The sequence below is a fragment of the Protopterus annectens genome, chromosome 13.part0, assembly GCF_019279795.1.
Source record: "Protopterus annectens isolate FY-2018-M chromosome 13.part0, PAN1.0, whole genome shotgun sequence".
NCBI classification, from domain to species: domain Eukaryota; kingdom Metazoa; phylum Chordata; order Ceratodontiformes; family Protopteridae; genus Protopterus; species Protopterus annectens.
In genome coordinates, this window is record NC_056747.1 from 615946921 (window position 1) to 615971807 (window position 24887).

The 24887-nt window shown below is 43.0% G+C and overlaps 1 protein-coding gene across 3 annotated transcripts in view; it reads left to right on the forward strand.

Moving 5' to 3' along the window:
* Nucleotides 1–24887, forward strand: part of TEX14 (testis expressed 14, intercellular bridge forming factor) — a 3435352-nt gene that overhangs the window by 600077 nt on the left and 2810388 nt on the right. For all 3 annotated transcript variants that reach the window (XM_044054283.1, XM_044054282.1, XM_044054281.1), the window contains one exon: nt 8267–8397. In XM_044054283.1, coding sequence (XP_043910218.1) covers nt 8267–8397 — 131 coding nt within the window. The remainder of the gene's footprint in view (nt 1–8266; nt 8398–24887) is intronic.

The following is a 24887-nucleotide window of genomic DNA, read 5'->3' on the forward strand; positions in this document are numbered from 1 at the left end:
AGGAGGAAATTTTACAGAAATAAATGAAATTTGTTTTAATATTACATGAAAATTAAAGTTCATGAGGGGTTTAGAAAAGCAGGGTTTAAGGGAAGGTAGGAATTGAGCAACTTTTTTAATATTGAAATTAATTGTAATTATTAGAAAGAGAAGCTATGCGTACTGCATGACAGTAACAATGGAAACTGTTATTGCTGTTTGTTTTCTTTTCTATTAATGTACGTAATAGTGTTACAGATTAAAATGTGAAGATTTTATATAACTGTTTAAAAAATACCACGCCTTTAAATGTGTTAGTTTAGACAGAATTTATTTTTATACCACTCTTGTCTTTACCCTGCAACAGTCTAAATATTCATAAATAGTTTCTTGTTTTTGTTACAGTCTCTAAGCTTGAGGGATATCCTGGAAATATTAACAAACTACTGCTTTATATGTCTTTCATGTGTCCTGTGCAGTTTTCTGTTCCACGTTGCCTCTGGTAAGAATATAAAACTACATCTTCTGTGAAAGATTTTACACGGACATAGTCATATCATTGGAAGGAGACCCCCCCCCCATGTCCATTGCTAACAGTGCTGATGTAAACATCTTCATTCTCATGAGGAAAACAGCTTGAACACTGATTGGAACGATAGGTAGTATCAGATTTTGCTTTGCCGGTATCTGGACTCTTTATTGCAGAGTAAATAATGAAAAATCTTGATGTAGCATTATTACTCTTTGCTTGGAACCCAAACTGGACAAAAAATTCTCTTTGTCATGCTTGTTCTCAGACTGTGCCAAAGTCATTATTGGAAGTTCATGCACTTGATAAGCAAATCACAGTGGCAACCCAGTAACCGTTTCTGTTCTCATTAACAGTTTGGGGATGCCACTCTATTTCACAAATTCATGACTGTCAAAACCTTCCATACCTTCCAGCACTTCGGTTATCCTCAGTTTGTGCTGTTTTGCCTTGTGTTCCCAATCAGCTAACTTTTATTCAATACTACTTAATTCTGCTGACTTATTTCACACCTATGCTGCTTGCTGTTCCAGATAGAGCATGTCATGAAGTTATTCCTTTAAAAACTCAGTGGAGTCATCACCAGGAGATTTTAGCTGATTCACATAATACTTACTATTATGTACTACCTTTATGTGCTTGCACACTGGTTTTATGCAGCTATCCGTCTTTGACTTCCAGACTTATCACTTGTCGATGATTGCTGTCATCTCTAGCAAACAGTGTAGTGTCAACCAACTGACACTGCTGTTCTTTGTGAGTGTCCACATATATTTCCTCTTCACTTTTTCATAAACTGGCGGAAATGATCTCCAAAATGATCACATTATCTAATACTACAATCAAAATCAATGTGAAACTCAGTTGGAACATTAATTCTTTTTGGTGTCACTGAAAGGAGCAACCAAACTCATGAAGCATTGCAAGATTTTCCAGTATTAAATATGATTTTGCTGTTGTGAAATATATATTTTTGTGTATATTTTGTTGAAATGTAGTTGTTTTCCTTTCTGGCAGTGAAGGCACTTGCATGTCCATTTTTCTGTGTCAGTATAGTTAATATGTTTCTAGCAGAACCTTTTTTTTTTTTTTTTTTGCAGTTTTTTTTGTTTTTTTTTTTTGCAGTTTTTTTAACAATTTATCATGGAATATCAGATCACCAAGAGTATGAGAAGCTATTCTTACTTATACTGCCTTCTCTTCTGAATCAGAAAGATGTTTCATGGTTTTTAGGCTGGTATTACTGCTTGTCTGAATGTGGTTGCTTAGGTTTGCTCAGACCTGATCTGTACAAATTAATACTTATGCACACTCTGATTAATATTTTTTTGACTGCTTACCACATATGACATTTATCATACAACAGTGAGACACATTCTTAAGGATCAGTTCAGAGTTACAAACAAAGTTTGTCTAACCAATATTAAGAGAATAGTAGCTTTTAATGTTGCTGTCAATAAATTTATTTCAGATTTAAAAAAAAATAAGGAACGTGATGACCTGGGTTAGAGTTCATGTCATTCTTGAATGCTGTGCATATCAGCAGTAATGTAGAAGTTCACGTTGTGGCCCACAAGCACTGTAGACTACTAAATGGGAAAGGCAAGCGGTTATGTTCAAAATGCTGCATTATTTGTTATTTAAATGTCTGGTTTATGTGTTGTACAGGATTATTCTCAAGTTTTGTGATGTGGAGTACTGTGTTAGTTGGCAAAAATGTCTACATCCTGGGAAATGCAAACATTATACTCATAAGATTAAGCAGTGATGAACGGAGCACCACACCCTTAGGGTTTAGGTGAGAGAAGACAGCACAAACAGTTGTCAAGAGTCAGACTGTTTATGTTCTACTGGCATTGCAGGTATTCAGATTTACAAGATGTACTGTGTATTGTGGAGACAATTATATGTGATCTGTTTAAAACATACCATTGATGTGTCATGGTTTGGAGTCTGCCACAGCTGTTATTCATTTAACTAGTGATTCAGCTAGAGAGAAACATATGAACACTGAAGAAGGAAATGAAGATGTTTGCAGTAGCAAACCTACATGTAGGATGATTGCTTGCTGTAGTCTTATAGACTTCATTGTAGAGGTAGTACTACCATGTTCATTCTAAGGCCAGTAAATAATCCATCAACATAATCAGACCCTCGGGCCAGTTCTGTGATCTTTCTTGATGTTTTGTAATTAGTGAAATCTACTGTTTGGTGAATGATAGCTCAATGAATGCTGACTGCTAAGTCTCAGTTCCCCTAGAATTATAAGTCTTAGACTCTTTCCCACCTATTGTCTTTAGTATGATTCACTTGTGCAAGTTGTTTTTCTCCCTTTACCAAGTGCTTCTGTTTTCCCCTTGGTTGTTTGACTGTGGAGGTAATGTATGTAAGTAAGGTGGAATTGGAGGCTTGTCCTCCCATACATTGGCAGGGGAGCTTACCTCTTCCTTGTAATACTACTTTGGTGTAGATGCCTCCTGCAGTTTCATTGGGTACGTATATTTTGAAAAGTTTGACTTTTCCGGTTAGCTGTCAGGGTTTATGGTTTGAAAAGTTGTAGAAGATTCTCTGCCTGGTGATTTTTTTTAATGACATTCATTTCACTGTACTGTAGTACTTGTTCTGAAATCACACACACACACAGTGTAACATGTTGATAAGTATGTCTTTAAAAGTGCATGTTAAATTTTGAAAAATGTGCCTTTAACAGTACTGTATTGAGCATGTGAATATTCTCACAGCAGTTAGCCTTATAAGAAAGTCTTAATTGCCAACTGGTATTATATATAAGGAGGTTGCCTGAAAACAGGAAACTTGGGAAGTTAGTTCTTCACTTATTGAGTCATCTAAAAGAAGATCCTGGAAGCATAGGTAAGAGTCCAGTCAGAGGCTAACCTCTGGACTGTAGCCTGTGGAGGTGTCTGTTCATAGAGTTGGAAGCTGGGCCTATGAGAGGTCTGCAGCATTGGACTTTGTTTGATTTGAAGACCACCTGCAGCTTGGATGGAGATAGACTGAACACCATGAGTGATTAAAAACTAAAGGTGATGTGTTTGTTTTGAACTGGAAGTCAAGACTGCAGTTATTTTGTTTTATTGAACTTTGTAGTTTATTAAATAAGTCTGTGTTTTTTATAAGTCCTGCCTCCAATGTCTTCTTGGACCTTACATTATCATCATCAAACCCCTTTTTGCCATTTTCTGCATGGGGTCGGGGTACTGTGACAACTGTCACCATCTCTCTCAGTTCAGTGCCACTCTCCTAACTTCTGTGTGAATCATGCCTGACTTTCACAGATCTTCTCTCAAATTATTTATCCACCTCATTGCTGGACTACCTCATTTCCTCTTGCCTTCTTCCTGCTTGTCCCAAGCCATTTTCACTAGATTGTCTTCTGCTTTCCTGCACATGTGCCCAAATCACAGTAATCTGTTCTCTTTGACCTTCTCTGCAATTAGAGATACTTTGATTTCTGCTCTTATGTCTTCATTTCTTCCTCTGTCCCACAGTGTGCATTCTACTATCCGTCTCAGGCACTTCATCTGCATCACCTCCAGCTTTGTCCACTATTCTGCCTTCTCTGCTTAGGTTTCTGTACTATAGAGTAGTATAGGTTGCACCACTGTTTGTACATCTTACTCAGCCACCCCTCTGAGATAGTTGAATCTGTTGACCTGTTCCACTGTTTTCCCCTCTGTCTCAATTCTCAGCTTTTTCTGATTTCCCCATTTGTTACCATTGCAATCTACTCAGTTTTATCCCGTCTACTTTCAGTTTTGCATTCCGTTCTGCTGTCATTTGTTGAAGTTGTTGTTCAGAGTCTGCCTGTAATGCCAGATTGTCTGCATACAGCAACTTTATTGATCTGCCCCCTTCAACCTCTTTGTTAATGTAGTCCACCAGTATGAGCAGCAGTAGGCTCAGAGCTGAACATTGATGCAGACTCACTCCCACTGGGATCCTTCTGTGAGTTTGAATACCATTTGTACTTGTTTCATTGGGTCCTTATATATAGCCTGCACTAATTCTACCAATGTTTCTGGGACTTAGAGCCATTGCAAGACTGTCCAAATCAGTTTTCTTTGGAAATTGTCATGTGGTTTCTCCAGGTCTAGAAAGGCCCAGTTGGACTCTTTCTTCTCAGCTATTTGTCTCACTGCAAACATTAGGTTAACTGTGCTGCATCTTGATCTGAATCCAAACTGCTCATCTCCTATCCTTCTTTCCACTGTTCTGCATATTCATTTATCAGTTACCCTCGACAGAACTTTCATGCAGTATGACAGTTAGATACCTCTATACTGTCTGCGCTGTGAATGTCCCCTTTGTTCTTGTACACTGGGTATGATTATTCTCCACTCATCTGGGAGGCACCTTTCTGTTGTATGAGTATCTTCTAGAACCATTTCTCTCCTAACTCACTCAGTATCTTGATTATAAGTGCCATGACCTCGTTTGAGTCTTATGCTTTCCCAGATTTCATTTTCCTTAGTGCAGGTCTTACTTCTTCAGGAGTGGACTTGTCTTCTTCTTTCATTGTAGGCCGTCTTTGGGGCAGAATAGCTTCAGTGGATTTATCTTTATTCAGAAGCTGCTGGAAGTACTCTTCCATCTGACTTGGATGTCCTGTGGACTAGTGAGCAGGTTGTTGTCGGCATCCTGTATGGGTGTCTGATAACTATCTTTTTATCTTTCTGTCATTGCTTTACAACCTGATAGTTTCTTTTTGCCATCTTTTGAATCACTTTCCAGAAACTGATAGAGTGCCTCTGATGCCTTGTTCTGCTGTTTTAGCCTTTTTATTAGCCAATTGGTAATCCACCGTAGGCTGGTCTGTCTTTTCTCTCTCACTTTTTCCTGTACTACTACTTTCTTTTGATAACTTCCTGGATTTCTGCATTCCACCACCAGCTTTACTTATGTACCTTATTTTCAAACCTGACTTGGCCGTATACCTATTCTATAGTCCTCACACATGCTGTTTTGAGGCACTGCCATTCTTCTTCTTCGACTCCATCTATTTCATCTTCTTTCTGATATACTAGAGCCCTGAGTAATTTCTTGAACTCTTGTGTTTTCTCTCTAGAGAACGTCCAGGTATTCAGCCTAGTCTGTATTTTCCTTACAGCCTACTGTGACCACTGCTTGCAGCTGATTGTGACAAATGGTGGTTTATATTGTTGACCAACTGTTTCACTGGGATTAACTTTGCAATCACTGATTCTACCCCAATGCCCTTTTGTACTGGGAGGAAGTCTACCTGAGCTGCATGTTGACCTCTCTTCCATGTGATCTTGTGACTATCTTTCCCGCTGAGCTATGTATTGGCCCCCATCAAGACATTTGCCAGACAGAAGTCTAGAGTAGCCTTACCTTCTGTATTCCCTTTGCTCCACCCGTGTGGACTCAGGCAGTCCTCATATCCTGTTTTGTCTGTCCCGATATGTGCATTCAGGTCACTCATTATCAACAGCAGCTCATTTTGTCCTGCTTTATTTTGTAAGCCCTGCAACTACTGGCTGAATGCATTTGTTTCCTGTCTATCACAACTCTGCTGTGGGACATAGGCTGAGATTATGACAACCTGTCCTTAAACTTCAGTCTGATTGCCATGACTCTATCACTAATTCTGATGACATCTCTCATCGTCTTCTGAAATTACTCCCTTAAGACAATTCCCACACAATTTCTAGTCTGTCGTCCCCCTGAGTGGAAGACTCTGTGTCCCAACCCATGTGGCTTTGCTGCACTGCTCTTCCATCTTGTCTCCTGGATACAGAGAATGTCTGGCCTCCTCCTTACCATCATGAGTTCCACTTCCAAGGTGTGTCCTGTCGGTGAACCCATATTGAGTGTAGCGGTCCTAATTTCATGTTTGGTTGGGTTGATTGGTTTTACTCCAAGCATATGCTCAACAGAGCTATACCAAATAACCCATGCTGAGCAACTGGACACCAGATGACAATTAGCTTATTGACCCAGGATTGCTGGGCTTTATGGTGGGCACACTGGGCATTAGGAGCATATAGACTCCTCCCACCATTGACATAGGCCCCTGCAGTAGGTTGGAGTAGACCTGGTCCTTAACCCATTATCACTGGCAAATACCCATGCCTATTTTTGGTGACATTAGTCAATATACCCAATCATCTAGAGCCAGTATTTACATCTTCAAGTGGTTAGCCGTGACTTAGCGGGTGTATGTTAAATAAATGAATGCTTAAAATGTTGGGTACAACATACTCAAACACTTTTAAGCTAATGTTTAGTTAATTGACAGCTCAGAATATCGGAAATAGGAGTTCTGAAATGTTTTGTTTGGCCAGCACTGAAATATGTGACATATTACATCACGTAACTACTCCAGCCAAGCGTAACGTGAATAAAACTAAGCACCAAAGTCTAACCATAAAACCATCACACTACACTGAGTTATATACTAAGTGCAAGATGAAACACAAGTAAACATATCACAACGACCAGTAAAATGCAGATACACAGTACTGATATTGCTGCTTGTAAAGGACGTGCAGTAACACAAAAGGATATAAATGGTGAACTCCTTCTTAAATGTACAGGGCATCACCATGCTTCGGATGTATGTGAGGTAGAAAAGTACATTGCTTATAGTAAATTGAACGAAAGTGCCCGTATATATTGAGTGCATCGCGTACATATTCATGTTTTTATTGCTTTCAGTTGGTGTAGTGTCTTACAGCACTTGGGAGGAGGAGGTGGCTAAACAAAACTTTTCGACATTCTGGATTATGACATTCTGAGCTGTTGATTAAATAAACATTCTCTTAAAAGTGTTCAAGTATGTTGTATTCGACATTTTAACCGTTCGTTTATTTAGCATAGACCCGACTTCATGCTGACTGTGATCTGTGTTCTTCTATCTAGAGGGTACTATATTCCACAGTGGATACCCACAGTGGTTGGGCTATGCAACACTTCTTTGGACTTACAACACACACAAAGTTTTTTCAGGTTTTGCCAGATATTTTAAATGAGTGGAATCAGTGTTAGCTGAAAATAGTAATGGCATCCCTTTTCATTTTAAGCTTCCAATTGTCCACTGTTTTATGTGCTTATGCTGTTATTTGCATGAATGGTACATTTTATACATTTTATATAAGCACACCCATGTACATAGACACAAGCATGCATACATACATACATAGGTCATTCCCTGAGGAAACCAGTACAGACAGGGAGAACATGCATACTCTGGACTAGCAGTAACTAGTGATCAAGGTTGAATCCCTGACCTTTATTTGTGAAGCAGAAGCCTCTTCACTGTGCCACAATACAGTTTTGAATATAACTGTCACTGTTCTTGTTTTTTGAAGGAAGAACTGAAGATGTTGCAGGTCACATTTGTTTATATACACTACCAGTATGCCTGTGCTACAGGAGTGCAAAGACAACCTTGGTCTTGCACTGTATGGGTGGGGGTGTTCATTATTTTAACTAGGACTCTTGCACATGTGTATCATTCAAAGTACCATTTCTGATGCAATAGCCTTCTCTTTTCTGACTTTCTAAAACATATTCTGAAAAGGTGAATTGTGTATTAGTAATTAAAAAAAGAAAAGAAAAACTTGTTGTGGTAAAAATATGGTATTTACACTTTTTAAATAATACACTAGTAAAAATAATAATAATAGTGGTGCTTTGTAGTATTCTCCAGATATCTGCATACTTTTGTTAGCAGTGGTATTTCAATAATCCCATCTTCTGTGTTCCTTTTCGTAGTTGTGTATAACCGGAATGAAACGAACATCTTATCTTGCCTCTGTTCCAGTTATTACTGAGAAGGAACTACTACAGGCAGATGATGAAGCATCATCATCTTATGCAAATGGACCCTACATGAGAATGACACCGTAAGCATTCATCTTTTTGAATTATGTTTTCTGTGTGAACTATACTGTTGTTCATTGATGTTAGTTACTTTAATGAACTATTTTCTCCATCAGATAGGACTGGAAAAAACAAAAATATTTAAATGAGACTGGAAGGATGCATGACAAGGAATATTCACACCCCTATTAGATAATTTGCAGATCTATTTCTATTACAGCATTAAATATGTTTGACATTTTACATAAAACGAATTCAGGACTGCATGCATTAGCATTTCTTTCCCAGAGCTAGACAAAGCTAAGCCCTGCTTATGCCTGTCAGAGAACTTTGAGAGAACATAGGATTTGATGATATTATTGCTATACAGATTCAAATTATAGTTAACAATCAAAGTAATGCCCTTTTTGGGGTAGGCAAAATATTACATTGGATATAGTGATAACAGGCTTTCTTTTATGATGTCCTTAGTGATTCTGATGTCTTTTCGTTAGTCTAACAGAGTAGTTAACACTTATGTTGTTTTACTGCTCCTGATAAGGTAACATGGTTACTTGCTTGTGAGTCCTATGTTACATATGTAGAAATCATTGACATGTATCTTGTAGGTAGCTTTGGATTCCATAAGGGAAATACTAAGGTCAACCTTCTTAGTAAAAAGTCATGTAATCAGCTTCTACTTTAATAAAAGGCCTTAGCACTGCTACCTTAGCACTGCTATCCCAGAATACTGCTCTTCCACAGGTACCAGTTTCTTTTGTCAGAGCATGTTTTAAATTTAAACTACTGTCCAGTCTTAGTAGATCTCTGGCTTGCAAGAGAGCTGTGAACCCTCTTCCTTAATCCAGGATGTAAATTTTGCACCTGCAGGAGGATGACAATATAGTATTTTTTTTAGGCTGCTTTTCTCTGTACAGACTGCTGCAGGAAAGTTGATGAGTGTTTATATCTACAAAAGTGGAGGCATAGTTGAACTGATCCTTTGCCTTACTTTAGTAGATTTTGTTCTACATTATAAAGTATGAGGCTGCTTTATTGATAGCTGTATGCATTGCTTGGAAGCAAGGTGTTGCTCTATTTGAAATTGATATTAAGAAAGGTTGGTTGTACAGATTTCTTGACTGTCCAGATGTTTGTCTTGCTCATAACCATAAACACAAATAGGGGAAGCTCATAGCAGATGATTTCCAAGCCCGACAAACAAAGTCCACAACCATAATAATAACTGACAAAATAAATAAATAAATAAAATACACCATCTTAGGTAACCAGGAAAAAATCTATCTTTATTCTTAAAATACACAAACCCTGGACTACAGGAAGTAATTCATTAACACCTCAAAGCTAGACATCTTTTGTTTTAAGAATAAAAGCTAATTTCCTTTGTGGTTTCCTGAAACAGTGTTTTTTTTTTGTTTGTTTGTTTATATGTACACCAGTCATGTATGTAGTAATTTGGTTTACAATTTTCAGTGTATTTTTAAGCAGAAAATTATGGCAAGTGACCTGATCCTAGTTGTTCTGGTAAGCTATATAAACTGGAGCCATAAATAGCACTTGGGGAAAAGATTTAAATTTTGTGGGGAGCTCCTTGTAATCACAAAATTGGAGGGTTAGCATGCCTTATGATTAGAAACTGTTCTGTGCCTGTTTATACCATTTTTCACAGTGAACTTGGAATGGAGCTATTTATATAACAGGTGAGACGGTTTAGAAGTGGCTGCTAAGAATTTATGTTGCAAAGTTTTAAAATATACTGGGAGTGCCTTGTGATTGCATTTGTGTGTTTATTGTTCCCCTTTGCCAATACATTGTTTCCCTTCAAAGGTGAAGCTAACATTTGTTAATAATCTTGTGGCTGTTGTTCATATAGCTTAGCGGACATGAGGGACTGGGTGAGTTACCATATATTTTTTTTTTCTTAAAAAAACAGGCCGAGAGTGGAACCCTCCCAGAAGATACTTTCCTCTTTGACATCAAGAGAGGGGCTTCACCTTGGGCGGCTCAGTGATTGGTGACAGCTGCCCCCAGGACTTTACCAGCCACATGAGGTTTTAGTCCAAGGAGCCGCAAGCATTGAACCACTAATCCACCTCAATCTTCTCTTCTCCTTTTCTACTTCTTCCTCCCCTTGTAAGAGAGACATGAATTCCTTCTTTGAAGAAAAAGATTCAGAATCTGAGGCAGACATACCTCTCAACTGTCCAGATTTTCGCAGAATGTCCAGATTTTTGCTTTGTACTTTTGGTCTGTTCTTCATAAAATTCATGATTTTCTGGCAAATCCATGAGGATTCACATTACTAATTAATGACAGAGCTTTGAGTTTTTGAATTAATATCTTTCAGAAAATGCATGCTAACACAAAATCCATTATTCTAGGTGCTTTTCAAGTTTATAAGAGCAATATTTAAAATCTGTCCATCCTCAACCCTTTTTTCCATTTTACACATGGGGTTGAGGTGTCACTTCCACAGTGACAATTATCTCAAGCCAAGGTTTACACCCCCGGGTGACTAGCCCTGCCTCGATAATTCATTCACACCACTCACTCGTACATACACTTTCACCTACGGCCAGTTTAGAGTGTCCAGTCCACCTACTGTATGTCTTTGGAATGTGGGAGGAAACCGGAGCACATGGAGGAAACCCATGTGACTACAGGGGGGACATGCAGACGCCGCATAGAAGGCACCCTAACCGAGAATCGAACTGGAGAACCTCTTGCTGTGAGGCAACAGTGCTAACTGCTGCACCACCGCGACCACCCAAATATGTCCCTATTTTTGGGCCTTTGTTCCCCATTTATTTTAGAATTTGTCAAGATTTCTTGTACTAAAAGATTGAGAGGTATAGAAGCAGATTCTCTGGCTTATTCCTCAGATCCATTTCCTAGTTGGTTTTGGATCTGAGGATATGGATACCATATCTACAAACTCTCCTTTAGATGAGATTTCCTTTGGAGAGAGTATTCTGAAAATGATTCAGCACTTAGAGTGAGAAAAGTGAGCATACCTCTTAACCGCTTAAATCTGGACAGTGTCTAAAATAATGGGAAACAAAGGCCCAAAAATAGGGGCAGATTTTATATATTGCTCCTATAAACTTAGAACGTTACTAGAACAATAGATTTGTGTTAGCATGCACTTTGTGAAGGATATGAACTCTGACACTTAAATGTATGCCATTATTTAATGATTTCAATCGTCAGTGTTTGCCAGAAAACCCCAGATTTTATGAGGAATAGACTAAAAATTTGCTGCAAAAATCTGGACATTCTACAAAACTCTGGACAGTTGAGAGGTATGTCTAAGCTGGAAGTGTAGCTAGACAGGGTAAAAGGGGCACCTACTCCAGGCAAAGTGTTAGGAGGCACTGTCAGCCAATCCAGAACTCTGTTTAATATATACCAGCCTTTGAAAGCCAGTATTGAATTTGCAGTCATACCTGAGTGCTCCAAACTGTGACAACTGCTTAGCAAGCAGTTTGCTTTTCTTGTTAACTAAAACCTAAACTCTGTAGCACTCTGTGCAGTTCATAAACTGTAGCAACTGCTTGCTACATTGTAGTAAACGATTTGTTGCAGTTTAAAAGTAAGAAAACATTTCTTCCTTTCTTTTTTAAAGTAAAACTTGTGTTGTAGTACTCTGTAGAGAGGATAAACTGTTACAGCTGCATATTACAGTTACCCCCCCCCCAAAAAAAAATTTATATATATATATATATATATATATATATATATATATATATATATATATATATATATATATATATATATATATATATTGCCTATCCCCAAATTCTAAAGAAATTGTCCTTCCGAGGCTGGCTCCTTTTCATAAGGAACATTAACCTCAATATGAAGGTAGAAAGTTCTCCAAAAAAAAGTTCCAAGACAAATCAAAGCCAGGTTTTAAAGAACCTAAAATGTACCTTTCCTGATAAGTTATCCAGTCTGTTACTATCTGCCTCGGCCTTCCACCCCCCTTACACTTTTGTCTGCTTTTATCAGGAAAGCTTTCTCATTCCTTGCCTGCATGGAGACTTGTAATTTCAGACAAGTGGGTCCTCTGCATCATAAGAAAGGCTACAGACTAACTTTGCTTCTTCCTCCATCCCGTTTGGGTATCCTTTATCCAGTAACACCCAGTTTCACCCATTCTGAAGTAGTTGTTCCTTCAAGGAACTATAGAACTAGTTCCCACCCACTAGAAGAAAAAGGGATTCTATTCATGACTCATTATGGTCCCAAAAAAGAGGAAACATGCAGACCATCTTAGAGTTATCAGCCCTCAACACCTTCTTAACAAAATTGTAGCTGCTGTCTCTGCAGTCTCTTTTTCCAGTGTTCCTTCCTCAGGGTTTCTTGGTTACCCTGGACCTAAAAATGCATATCTTCATATCCCCATTCACCCAGATCACAGAAAATACAAGGTGTATATATATATATATATCCCTATCTAGAAGACCTTCTTCAGACATCTTCAAGAGGCAATTTTTTTTTCTGGTTCACTGTGGACTTTTTTCTTTGCCTGGGCATCCCAATAAACTTAAAGAAATCTGTCCCTTTTCCTTCTCAGGATCTAGCATTTCTAGGCTGTCATCTAATCAGTGTCTCTGTGATGGCATTTCTTCCTCAGAATAAAGTCCACTTTCTGATTACTTACTTCCAGTCTCTCCTTCCCTTAGAATTGACGTAATTAAGAGAGTTTTTGAGAACCCTGGGATATATCGCTTCTATCATGCAAATGATACCTTTCACCTGACTCTACTTGGAGAAAATTCAGTGCTATCTCAAGTCTGTTTGGGTACAATACTGCCAGCCCCTGAACTTCCCGATTCATTTTTTTGACCTTCATGAAGAAGGAATTTCTTTGGTAGATCAGCCAGATAATCACTCAGTCCAGGAGTGTCTTTTCTGGTTCCCTCCTGTTGCCAAGAATTTCCACAGATGCTTCAGATCTGGCATGGGGTGTACATTCAGTGAACATAAATTTCTAGGGCATTTGGTCAGGATAGGATAGGGAAAACACATAATTATAAAATAAATTAAAGCTGTGATTGTCTCTCTTCAGTCTCTGTATACTCTATGGTCTCTAGGGAACCCTCTGTATCTTCAGAGAAAGTACCATTGTAAAGTGTTACATTTTTTATTTTTATTTACTTATCCTTTGTTAAACAGATTAGTCCAGCCAGGCTACTGGCCTCTTTTCAGGGGAGACTTGAGCTGTTATTTATACTACTAGGAGAAATTTGGCCATGGCATCAATGAACTTCCCTGACTCTTTGATATGTGCTGTGGGATTGTTTACATCCACTTGAGCTACCACCAACTCAAACAGATGCGGCCTCGGTTTAATGTTTTATCCAAACGACAGCACATTCAAGCTGTTATTTATACTACTAGGAGAAATTTGGCCAAGGCATCAATGAACTTCCCTGACTCTTTGATTTGTGCTGTGGGATTGTTTACATCCATTTGAGCTACCACCAACTCAAACAGATGCGGCCTCGGTTTAATGTTTCATCCAAACGACAGCACATTCAAGCTGTTATTTATACTACTAGGAGAAATTTGTCCAAGGCATCAATGAACTTCCCTGACTCTTTGATATGTGCTGTGGGATTGTTTACATCCACTTGAGCTACCACCAACTCAAACAGATGCGGCCTCGGTTTAATGTTTCATCCAAACGACAGCACATTCAAGCTGTTATTTATACTACTAGGAGAAATTTGGCCAAGGCATCAATGAACTTCCCTGACTCTTTGATATGTGCTGTGGGATTGTTTACATCCACTTGAGCTACCACCAACTCAAACAGATGCGGCCTCGGTTTAATGTTTCATCCAAACGACAGCACATTCAAGCTGTTATTTATACTACTAGGAGAAATTTGTCCAAGGCATCACTGAACTTCCCTGACTCTTTGATATGTGCTATGGGATTGTTTACATCCACTTGAGCTACCACCAACTCAAACAGATGCGGCCTCGGTTTAATGTTTCATCCAAACGGCAGCACATTCATTCCGTTACGATGTCGATGGATGTTTCGACACCCATTCCTTTTTTGGCTCCGACAACTTATCCGGCACCAACTACCCTCTCGGTACCGACCATTTCGTCACCGATGTCTTCGGCTCAGGCCTTAGCGCCGACAACCACTTCGGTACCGACCTCATCGTCAGTGCAGACCATGCCTTCGGCACCGATGATTTCCTCGGTGCAAACACCAGTAGTTCAGACCATTACAGCTCCGTTGTTTTCGGTGCAAATCTCACCCCCCCGTGGCGGACACCGAGCTAGCTCCGTCCTTGGATAGACCTGACTCTCCCTCAGCCATGTCCGTGAAATCCACTAGAAGCTAATGGAGAAGGCTCTTGCGTCGGTTGGCGACCCTGTGCTATCACTGTCCCCACCCTCCTTTGGACCGTAATGCACACAAGCCGCTCCTAGCGGACACCAGGCGCAAGGGCCTCAGGACATACTCCCACAGGAGACCCCTTTTGCGCTGTCTTCCCCAGCTTCTCCCTCTGAGGAAGATCATTGTAAGAGCTCATGCAAGAGGAAGCACATGGACTTCACAGAGGAGTCCCTTACTGAAGACACAGACTTTGATGATGGGGAAGGGTCCCCTCTATCACCCTCTGAGGTATCCTTTGGTGATATCCTTGAAATCCTTAAACAGAGAGGTGATTGGCAGCCCTCTAACCTGACCTCTGAAGAGTCTGTATTCCTGCATGCCTTTCGTGCCCGGCCCCCTACCTCCTGGGTTACCCCACCTGCCAAAGAACTTGTCCGGCTTGTCGTGCAGCATGCGTGGAAGGCTCCTGACACCATTGAGACCATTCCCAGGAGGCCAGATAAAATTTTGTCCCCTCCTGCTTGTGATCCCCATTGGTCCAAAGGTCTTCCAGCAGATGCCTTGGTGGTGACGGCTGCAACTAAAAAGGACCTGCGGAAGAAGAAAGCCAGACTGTCCATCTGCCCAACAAAGAGTCCCGGGCTCTGGACAGAATAGGGAAGCATACCTTTGAATCAGCGACCTTTGCAGTCAGGTCCCTAAACTATATGGCACATTTTACCAGGCTTCAAAGAGACTTAATTTCTGAGCTCTCTGAAACCTTGGCTGGAGCTGTGTCTAATGAGGTCCCTGACAAACTGGCCTCTCGGCTAGCCACCATCGAATCGATATCTAACTCTTCCATGCGCCTGATATCTCAATGTATCAGAAGGAGCAGCTAGAGCGGCGGGTTCAGGCATTGTTCTGAGAAGCCATGCCTGGATGTGCTTGTGTGATTTCGCGAAACCCTTCAAGGCTTCCTTTCTCAACACTCTCATTGAAGCCTTTTCGTTGTTCAGACCCAAGGTTAAAAACACACTGACTAGATGTGAACAGGACGGTAAGACCCTTTCTGCTGTGGGTGTTCATTATTCTTCCCCTCAATGGGCTTTCTCCAGAAAACAGAAGAGTTGAAAGATATGGCACAAAAAGTCTCAAGGTTCTTTCCGTGACACACAGGCTGAGTTCTCCCCTAGAGGCAGAGGGGGAAACTCACAGGGAAGATGCCCCTTTTGGGGCAGAGGGGGTCTGCAAAACCAGGGTTCTAGGGATTCTTTCCCTGGCCAATCCTACCAGCGCTCCTGAAGAGCGGCCCAACTGCTTTCCTCTGGAAGTGGTTGGGGGTCTTTTCTCTTTGTACCCTTCTGCCTGGCTAACCATTACCACCGATTCTTGGGTACAAAGGATAATAACCAGAGGTTGTCATATCCCCTTCGACCTTTGTCCCGCTCCCCAAACAAGCTTACCCGACGTTCCACCCAGTCAAAGGGAAGAAGCAGCATTAGAGATTTCAAAGCTGCTAAGAAAAAGAGTCATCCAAATAGTCCCTCCGGATCAAATAGGATATGAATTCTACTCAAGACTATTTTTGGTGCCAAAAAAAAAAAAAAAAAAAACAGGGACTGGAGATCAATGTTGGATCTCAGTGTATTGAACAAGTTTGTAAAGGTACAGAAATTCCGGATAGTCACAATACAGTCTATCCTTCCGCTTTTGGAAAAAGACGATTGGATGTGCTCGATAGATCTTCAAGATGCGTACTACCACATAAAAGTGGACAGACCATCAAGAAGATTCCTTCGCTTCTGTGCGGGAGCCAGTCGTTACCAGTTCAGAGTACTGCCCTTCGGACTCTCTACAACCCCCAGGGTGTTCACAAAGTGAATGGCAGTCGTCACAGCTCACTTGCAACTACATGGATTCCATGTGTTTCCATATCTAGACGACTGGCTCATCTCTGCCCCCACCAGACATCTATTGGAAGAAGCCCAGTCATACTCTCTTCTCACTGCAGAAAGGGTAGGCATAACCATAAACTGGCAAAAATCCAAGCTCACCCCATCTCAGTCCACAGAATTCATAGGGGTCATCTTGAACACAAAGAGTTGCAGAGCATCCATTCCGGAGCACAGAATTGTAAGGATAAAGCAGCAACTGATTCCAGTCCTTTCAAGGGAGAAATCCACAGCTCGTTCTGTTCTCCAGCTGTTGTGTTCCATGGCAGCCTCCATTACTATTGTCCACCTGGCCAGGCTTCACATGAGGCTTCTGCAATGGCTACTACTTTCAGTACCCTCTTTCAGCCAAGATTCGGGTAACTCACAGGTGCAAGCAAGATTTAAATTGATGGATGGCACACAGTCCATCACAATGGTCTCGCCCCATCTCCCACCAACAGCCCAAGGCCACAGTGACCACGGACGCCTCTCTGATGGGGTGGGGGGCTATGTCAGGGACAGACAGGCCAAGGTACTTGGTACGAAATGGAGGCCCATCTGCATATAAATGTTCTAGAGCTGATTTTCAACTGTTGGAGTCTTCCTTGCTGCGACCTTTTTGCGTCCCCAACCAACTACAAGTGCAGCAACTATTTCGCCCTGATTCCCCCTCCAAGACAGTCACTCAGGGACGCTCTAGTCCACGATTGGCCCTTGTGTCTGCTTTATGCATATCCACCTCTCCCCCTCATTCCCCAGTTTCTGAAGAAAGCCCGCCATCGAAGACTGCTAAATCGCCCCCGAGAGTGTCCGGACCTTCTCGGCTCCGATCCCCTTCCTTCTTGCCGGAGCCGGAGGAGGAGCTCCGATCACCCTCGAGGTCGTCGAGGCGGCCTTCCAGGCCCGCCTCTATGACCTCCTCTAGATCTACTAGGTCTCTCTCCGACGCCGATATGGACAGGATGATGCGTCGGTTTCTGCAGACCCAAATGCAGATGGGGGCGCTCTTGCCTCCCCCCCCCCCACAGGGGGGGGGGGAGTGCAGCTTCAATATTTGCTCCGATTTCTCCTTCTTCAACCCGGATCCGGGTTTTGGAGTCTTCGGATCCAGGCCCTTTCGGAGCCGGGGTTTTGTCGGGGCCGGTGGCCCAAGCCTTCTCGACGCCGACCATACCCTCGAGTATCTCAGATCCGAGTTCTCGGGGCCGTGGGCCGGGCGTCGGATCCGTGGGAGCGGGTGCCTCTTTGGCGCCTCCTATGTCGGAGAGCACCTCCCTCTCGGATCTGACAGCATCGGCTCCGACCCATTTCCCTATCTCGGAGCCGAGGAGACTGCTCTCGGGGCCGGAAGAGAGTAGTTCTCTCTCAGCGTTCGAGGTAGTGGAGAGGGTACTGTCGAGGTCTTCCAGGTCCCCGACCCGGGCTTTGGATCCTTCCGCTCCCTCACTGCATACGGGTCTACCTTCCATCATCCTTCCATCGGGACAGCCTGCTCAGACCCTCCAGTTGGTTCCCTCGGAGGAACAAGAGGCCGTTGACGAGCCCTCTTCTGATAGTCCCACAGAAGAGGTGCCTCGTAAACGGACGTGTAAAAGGAGGCACATGGACTCCCCCGAGTCCGTCACCACAGATACGGACTTAGAGGAAAGGGAAGGTTCCCCAAGGTCACCCCCCGAGGATGTCTCCTTTGGAGACATCATGGAAATGTTGCGTATTGGGGGGGGGTGGGGGGGGTCTGCTTAAAAACCTTCCTCGGATGAGTCCGTATTTCTGGAGGCGTTTGAAGTGGGCCCATCTACCTCCTGGGTGTCCCCACCGGCAGATCCCCTGGTAGATCTCCTGACTACCAGGGCTTGGAAGGAGCCCGACACCGTGGAGCCTATCCCACGCCGGCCGGATAAAATCCTTAGCCCCCCCCTTCAGATAGGCAGGCTTGGGCTAAAGGATCTCCAGTTGATGCCATGTTGGTGGCTGCTGCCACTAAGAGAGAACTCTCCCAAGAGAGCTCCACGGTCCACCCGCCGGACAAGGAGTCCCGGGCACTGGACCGTGTAGGGAAGCGGACCTTTGCTTCTTCTCTGTGAGGGTGCAGAATTGTATGTCGCATGTCATCAGGCTGCAACGGGATTTGATCAAGGAATACACTGCAGCTCCACCAGAGTCCATGTCGGTCGAGGACAAAACCGTGTTCTCGACTCGTATGGCCACTCTCAAGTCCATCTCAAATACGTCCATGCGGCTACTGTCTTATGCTACAGAGTGAGCCGCAAGGGCCAGTGGAGCAGGTGTTGTCTTGCGACGCCACGCCTGGCTCCGCCTTTGTAATTTCGTGGAACCTTTCAAGGCGTCCTTTGCGAACGCACCCTTTGACGGCTCTTCGCTTTTTGGCAAGACCATACGCGATACACTAGTCCAAAGCGAGAAGGATGGGAAGACGCTGTCTGCCGTCGGAGTCCGCTTTTCGAGCCCCCAATGTTCCTTCTCAAGGAATCAGAGGGGGCAAAAGAAGCTGTGGTTCCGCAAGTCTCAGCAATCCTATCCAGCTTCGGACTCCGCGCCCTCCAGAGGCAGAGGGGGGCAGGGTGGACGCCGGCCCAGAGGCAGAGGGGGACCGCATAACTTCGGGTCTAGGGAACCTTTCTCCGAGAGACCTGCGCAACATCCCTGAGGGCTTACCCGACTGTCCAGCTCTGGAGGCAGTCGGGGGGCATTTAATGAAGCACCTGTCAATGTGGGAGTCCATCACGAACGATCGATGGGTGCTGCGAATTATATCCAGAGGCTACAAAATTCCCTTCCTATTTCGTCCTCCCTCAGGTGGTCTCCTCCCCGATGTCCCACCCAATCAAAGAGAGGCAGCGACCGTAGAGATTTCAAATTTGTTAGAAAAAAGAGCCATCCAGCGGGTCCCCCCAGACCAATCCGGATCGGGCTACTACTCAAGGTTCTTTTAATGCCAAAAAAGACAGGGGACCTCAGGCCCATTCTAGACTTGTCCGCTCTGAACATGTTTGTCCCCAAAGAAAAGTTCCAGATGGTCACTCTACAATCTGTTCTCCCCTTAATGCAGGAGAACGACTGGATGTGCTCGATAGACCTCAAGGACGCATACTACCACATTCTAATGGACAGACGGTCCAGGAGGTTCCTCCGCTTCCGGCTAGGGGCCAGTCATTACCAGTTCAGGGTCCTTCCGTTCGGACTCACCTCAGCCCCCAGGGTGTTCACCAAAGTCATGGCAGTGGTTGCGGCCCACTTGAGGCTTCAGGGTATAAGGGTCTTTCCGTACCTAGACGACTGGCTCCTCACAGCAACCAACAGGCATCAACTTTGTATCGCGAGGGACTATGTTCTGTCTCTTGCCGACAGCTTGGGCATTTCAGTCAACATACCGAAGTCTTTTCTTCATCCTGTGCAAGCATTAGATTTCATAGGAGCCAGGCTAGATTCCCGATCTTCTCGGGCCTTCTTGACCCAGGCTGTCCAGCCTCTCACTCCAAGTTTTGGCTCTTCTTCGCACCAAAGCTCTGCCGGCGGAGTTAGTCCTGAGAGCACTAGGCTCAATGGCAGCGGCTATCGGTCTCTATTACCATGCTCGCCTAAGGATGCATATATTACAGTGGACACTCCAAGTTCAATGGTCACTGTTACACCATCCATTGAATACTCCCATTCCCCTGAGCAGGGTTTGCAGGGAGTCCCTCCTTTGGTGGCTTCACTCCCCAGAACTCAGGCAAGGGAGACCCTTTGTGATTCCCCCTCCCCAGGCCACGTTAACCACGGATGCATCTCACCTAGGGTGGGGGGGGGGGCATTGTTTGGGCAGAAACGTCCAAGGTACGTGGACCTTGTCTGAGACCGCCTTGCACATAAATGTTCTGAAGATGAGGGCGGTGCTTCTAGTGTTGCAGGCTCTCCAAGACCTTCTACCTCTAGGAACCATTGCAATACAGACAGACAATATGTCAGTAGTCTGGTATATAAACAAACAAGAGGGAACCAGATCCTACCCTCTTTGTCGTGAAGCCATGAGAGTTTGGGAATGGGCGATATCCACCAACCGCTTTCTGATAGCAACGCACATTCCGGGACGATCCAACATCCTGGCGGACAAATTGTGTAGAGTAATTCTCAGTCCTTACGAGTGGTCTCTCAATCCGAAAGTTGCGAAGGAGATTTTTCCACAAGTGGGGTTGGCCTCGCTGCGATCTCTTTGCTACTCCCCAAAACACAAAATGCAGCGAGTTCTTCGCATTTCTTCCCCCAGAAGGGGAGAGCCCCAGGGACGCTCTGATTCATGCTTGGCCTCCCGGTCTACTCTATGCTTATCCCCCGCTTCCGCTCATGGCGAAGTTCATTCAGAAAGCAGCACGGTTGGGGAGCAAAATTATCCTCATAGCCCCATTCTGGCCTCGTCAAATCTGGTTTCCATACCTGCGGTCTCACAGTCTCTCCTCCCCTTTAATCCTGGATCCCATTCCAGATCTGATCTCGCACCCAACAGGGTGCCCAACACCGAACCTGGTAAACCTCAAGCTCGCGGGTTGGTTGATCCAGTTCCACTAATGGCAAGGACTCCCGGTATCGCGTCACCAGTGAAAACTATTCTGGTAGCGGCTCATAAACCGTCCACCAGGAAAATCTATAATAGCAAGTGGAAACGATTTTCTATCTGGGCTAACAGCCAGGGTCTCAACCCTTTTACTGTTCCGATTCCTACAGTCTTGGATTTTTTGTCCATGATATTTGAACAAGGGGCCAGTGCATCAACGGTGAAAGTACAGTTGGCAGCAATATCCCATTTTCGTATGGGAGACGGATTAGGATCCCTAGCATCTACAAAATTGTGTAAGTCATTCTTGCGTGGCGTTTTCCTTCTCAAGCCACCTGTGAAATCCGTGACTCCCCCTTGGGACTTCACCTTTGTTCTGCAAGCTTTAACAAAACCTCCTTTTGAACCTGCAGCTTCTGTACCTCTTAATTTTCTGTCCTGGAAAACAGCATTCTTGGTAGCCATAACTTCTGCTAAAAGGGTTTCAGAGCTCCAAGCTTTGTGCATGAAACCTCCCTACCTTATTTTTCACAATGACAGAGTGTCTCTCAGGACTAACCTGTCTTTTTTTACCAAAAGTGGCATCTATGGCAAATATCAATCAGACTATCAATCTGCCAGTGTTTTTCAAGAATTTTCAAAATAAGGGAGAATACATGTTGCATACACTAGATGTACATAGACAGTTGCATTTTTACCTGCACAGGACCAAAGACGGTCGTAAGACTGATCAACTGTTCGTGTCATTTGCTCCTTCATCCATGGGGAAACCTATATCCAAAGTGACACTGGCTAATTGGATTTGTCAATGTATTTCTCAGGCTTACAAGGCATCGGACAAAACAACCCCATTTAAAATTTGTGCACATTCCACACGGTCCATCGCAACTTCTGCAGCCTTCTGGTCCAGGATGCCGTTGGACGACATATGTTCAGCAGCCACTTGGTCTTCTGCTCATACGTTTATTTCTCATTATAAGCTGGACATGATATCTAGAAGCAGGGCATCCTTTGGCTCCGTGGTGCTTCAGAATATCCTTCCATAGCCCACCCAGGTTTTTTTGTTTAGGTAGCTGGGGACTCTGTCCCACAGGTTGCAGAACAAATGAAGTAACTACTTCAGATTTAGAAGTTATGTACTCACCATAACGTTCCATCTGAGTAGGCACTTCATTTGTCTGCAACCATCCCCCCCTGCCATCCCCCTAATCTGTATCGGGTTTCTAGGATCATTTATGATTCCTGAGAATAACTGAACCTGTTTATTTACAGGTTTATCAGGTGATACAGCAAAACCGATCTGAGGTAGTGTGGTGGTGACAGGGGATTATGGGTAGAGGGGAGGAGCTAGGAGCTCGGATCTTGAAGCTTGGAAAGCTGCCGGTCGGATCCGAGACCCACAGGTTGCAGACAAATGAAGTACCTACTCAGATGGAACGTTATGGTGAGTACATAACTTCTAATTATCCTCCTTGGGACTTGAATTATGTTTTGGAAAAGTTGACTCTCCTTCCCTTTGAACTTGGGTCTTCTTCCTCTCTTAAATGTTATACTTGCTGGTAGCCCTTATTTCAGCAAAACGAGTCTCAGTTGCAAGTCCTTTTGGTTACTCCTTCTTTTCTCATTATCACAAAGATATTATATATTTTAGGACTAACCCTTCTTTTATGAATAATGTTGTCCATAAAATATCTCTAAACTGGAATGTCAAGTTTGTTTGCTTTCTATCTTAAACCTCAAAATAAAGGAAAAATAATTTTGCAGTCATTAGATATGCATAGACAACTCAGTTTTTCTCTTGAGAAAACTAAAGCTACTAGGAAAGCTGACCAACTGTTTGTTTCTTTTCAAGATAAAAAAAAAAAACTGGATATCCTTGTCTCTAAACAAACTCCAGATGGATTTATTTGGCTGTTTTCTTTTGTTATTCCTTTCATGTGCAGTAATTTCTAGGCAAGATAAAGGCCCAATCCACCAACGCCATAGCTTCTACTGGTGCCTTTTTCAAGGGTATGTACTCAAAATCCATTTTAGGAGCAGCTACTTTGACTACCATTCGCACCTTTTCTTAGCACTTTAAAATCGTTGCCTTCTCCAGGACCAGGACTGGTTTCACCAGATCTGCCCTCTAAGGGAAATTTGAATCCTAGTTCCACAGCTCAAGGCTCCTCCCACTCACTCTAGAAACCATTGGGAATCTTCGTATATGTAATCAGTACTGTACTAGTGATCAAGGAAGGACATAATACATTGTATAAGAACTTACTGTAACAGTAGATGGCCAGGTAGTTCACTGTTGCAGCAGCACTGGTACCTTCCTTCCTCCCCCCCCTCCTCCTTTATATTTTCTCTTTTTTTTCTTCTTCTTCTATTTTGGTTGAGGTAGACATGATATACATTTCCCCTCTCCTAGTTGGCATATATTAGTTTTATCTCTCTGTTTTGCCTTGAAGATTTTCACGTCTCTTCATCCCTTACATACCACTTTGCTTCCTCCAGGGTTATACTTCAGATGTATGGCGCAAGAGGAAGGTACCTAAACTTTGGTATGCTTGCCGAAGTACAATATCCTTGTCAATTTATTTTCAGTATGTAATCAGTACAACATCAATGATCTACTCTAGCATCTTCTGTTTGGGTACAGAACTGTGCTTTATGTGTTGTGCAGTTTATTACATTATTATATTAACTGGAGGAAAAAATCAGCAATAAGAAATACCCAGTGGATACATTAAAAAAACAGAAAGAAAAGAAAAACTGAAAAGCAGCTGCTCAGTGATATGGTCTACAGTTTTGTTACAATATTACATTAATGCCAGCAGTACACTGTAGTTACTCCACTGCCTGGAGAGTGTGGCCTGCCTCCTCTGGAGGCAGTCTTATTTCATCATTCTCCTCTGGTGCTGGGAAACATAAAACATGTAATAATAACTATGGTATATTTCTGACAGCATAAGGCAATTACAGCTCCAGGTGCTAGGACTAGTGTACAGTGATGATGCAGAAACAGACTGTTTACAGTAAAAAGTTGTCTGTCCCTCCTATAGCCTCCTCTTCTCATTGGCAGAGAACATGCAGGTGGTACTTCTTCATCTTACTCTAGTTATGCCAGTACTACTGGCCAGAGCAGTTGACAGCAGTGGCATCACTTATTGCCATGGTAATCTGGTACCAGGAATCCATTTAATAAAGGGCCCTTCATAATCCCCCAGCAGGCATTCAGAATGATACATGTGCAGCATCTATGAAAAGATCTTGCACTACCTAGTGCATTAGGTGGGAGCCCTGCCAGAGTCTGATGTTGCTGAGGCCATGCCTAATCATTACTTCAATTTCAAGAGGAAAAATGGTAGCAAGGGTAAAAGACTACATATCGTCGACACCAAATGACATGCATAGAAGGGCAGCAGGCTAGTGAGATGCCAATTAATAGCAGTGTGACGCATATGACTAGTAACGAGATGCAGAGTGACATTGGCACAGCCAGGCTTCACATGCTTGCTCACTATACGTCACCTGAAAGCCCATGACCAGGCATGCCAGACAGCTGGGTAGTGCAATGGCTGTAATCTTTATTATGATGCAGACTGTTATTAATGTGGGAAGCTCCTTGGGTGCGTACACCATATGTGACCCCAAGTCAGTTCATGAGTATAACAGTGATAGTACAGATATGGGA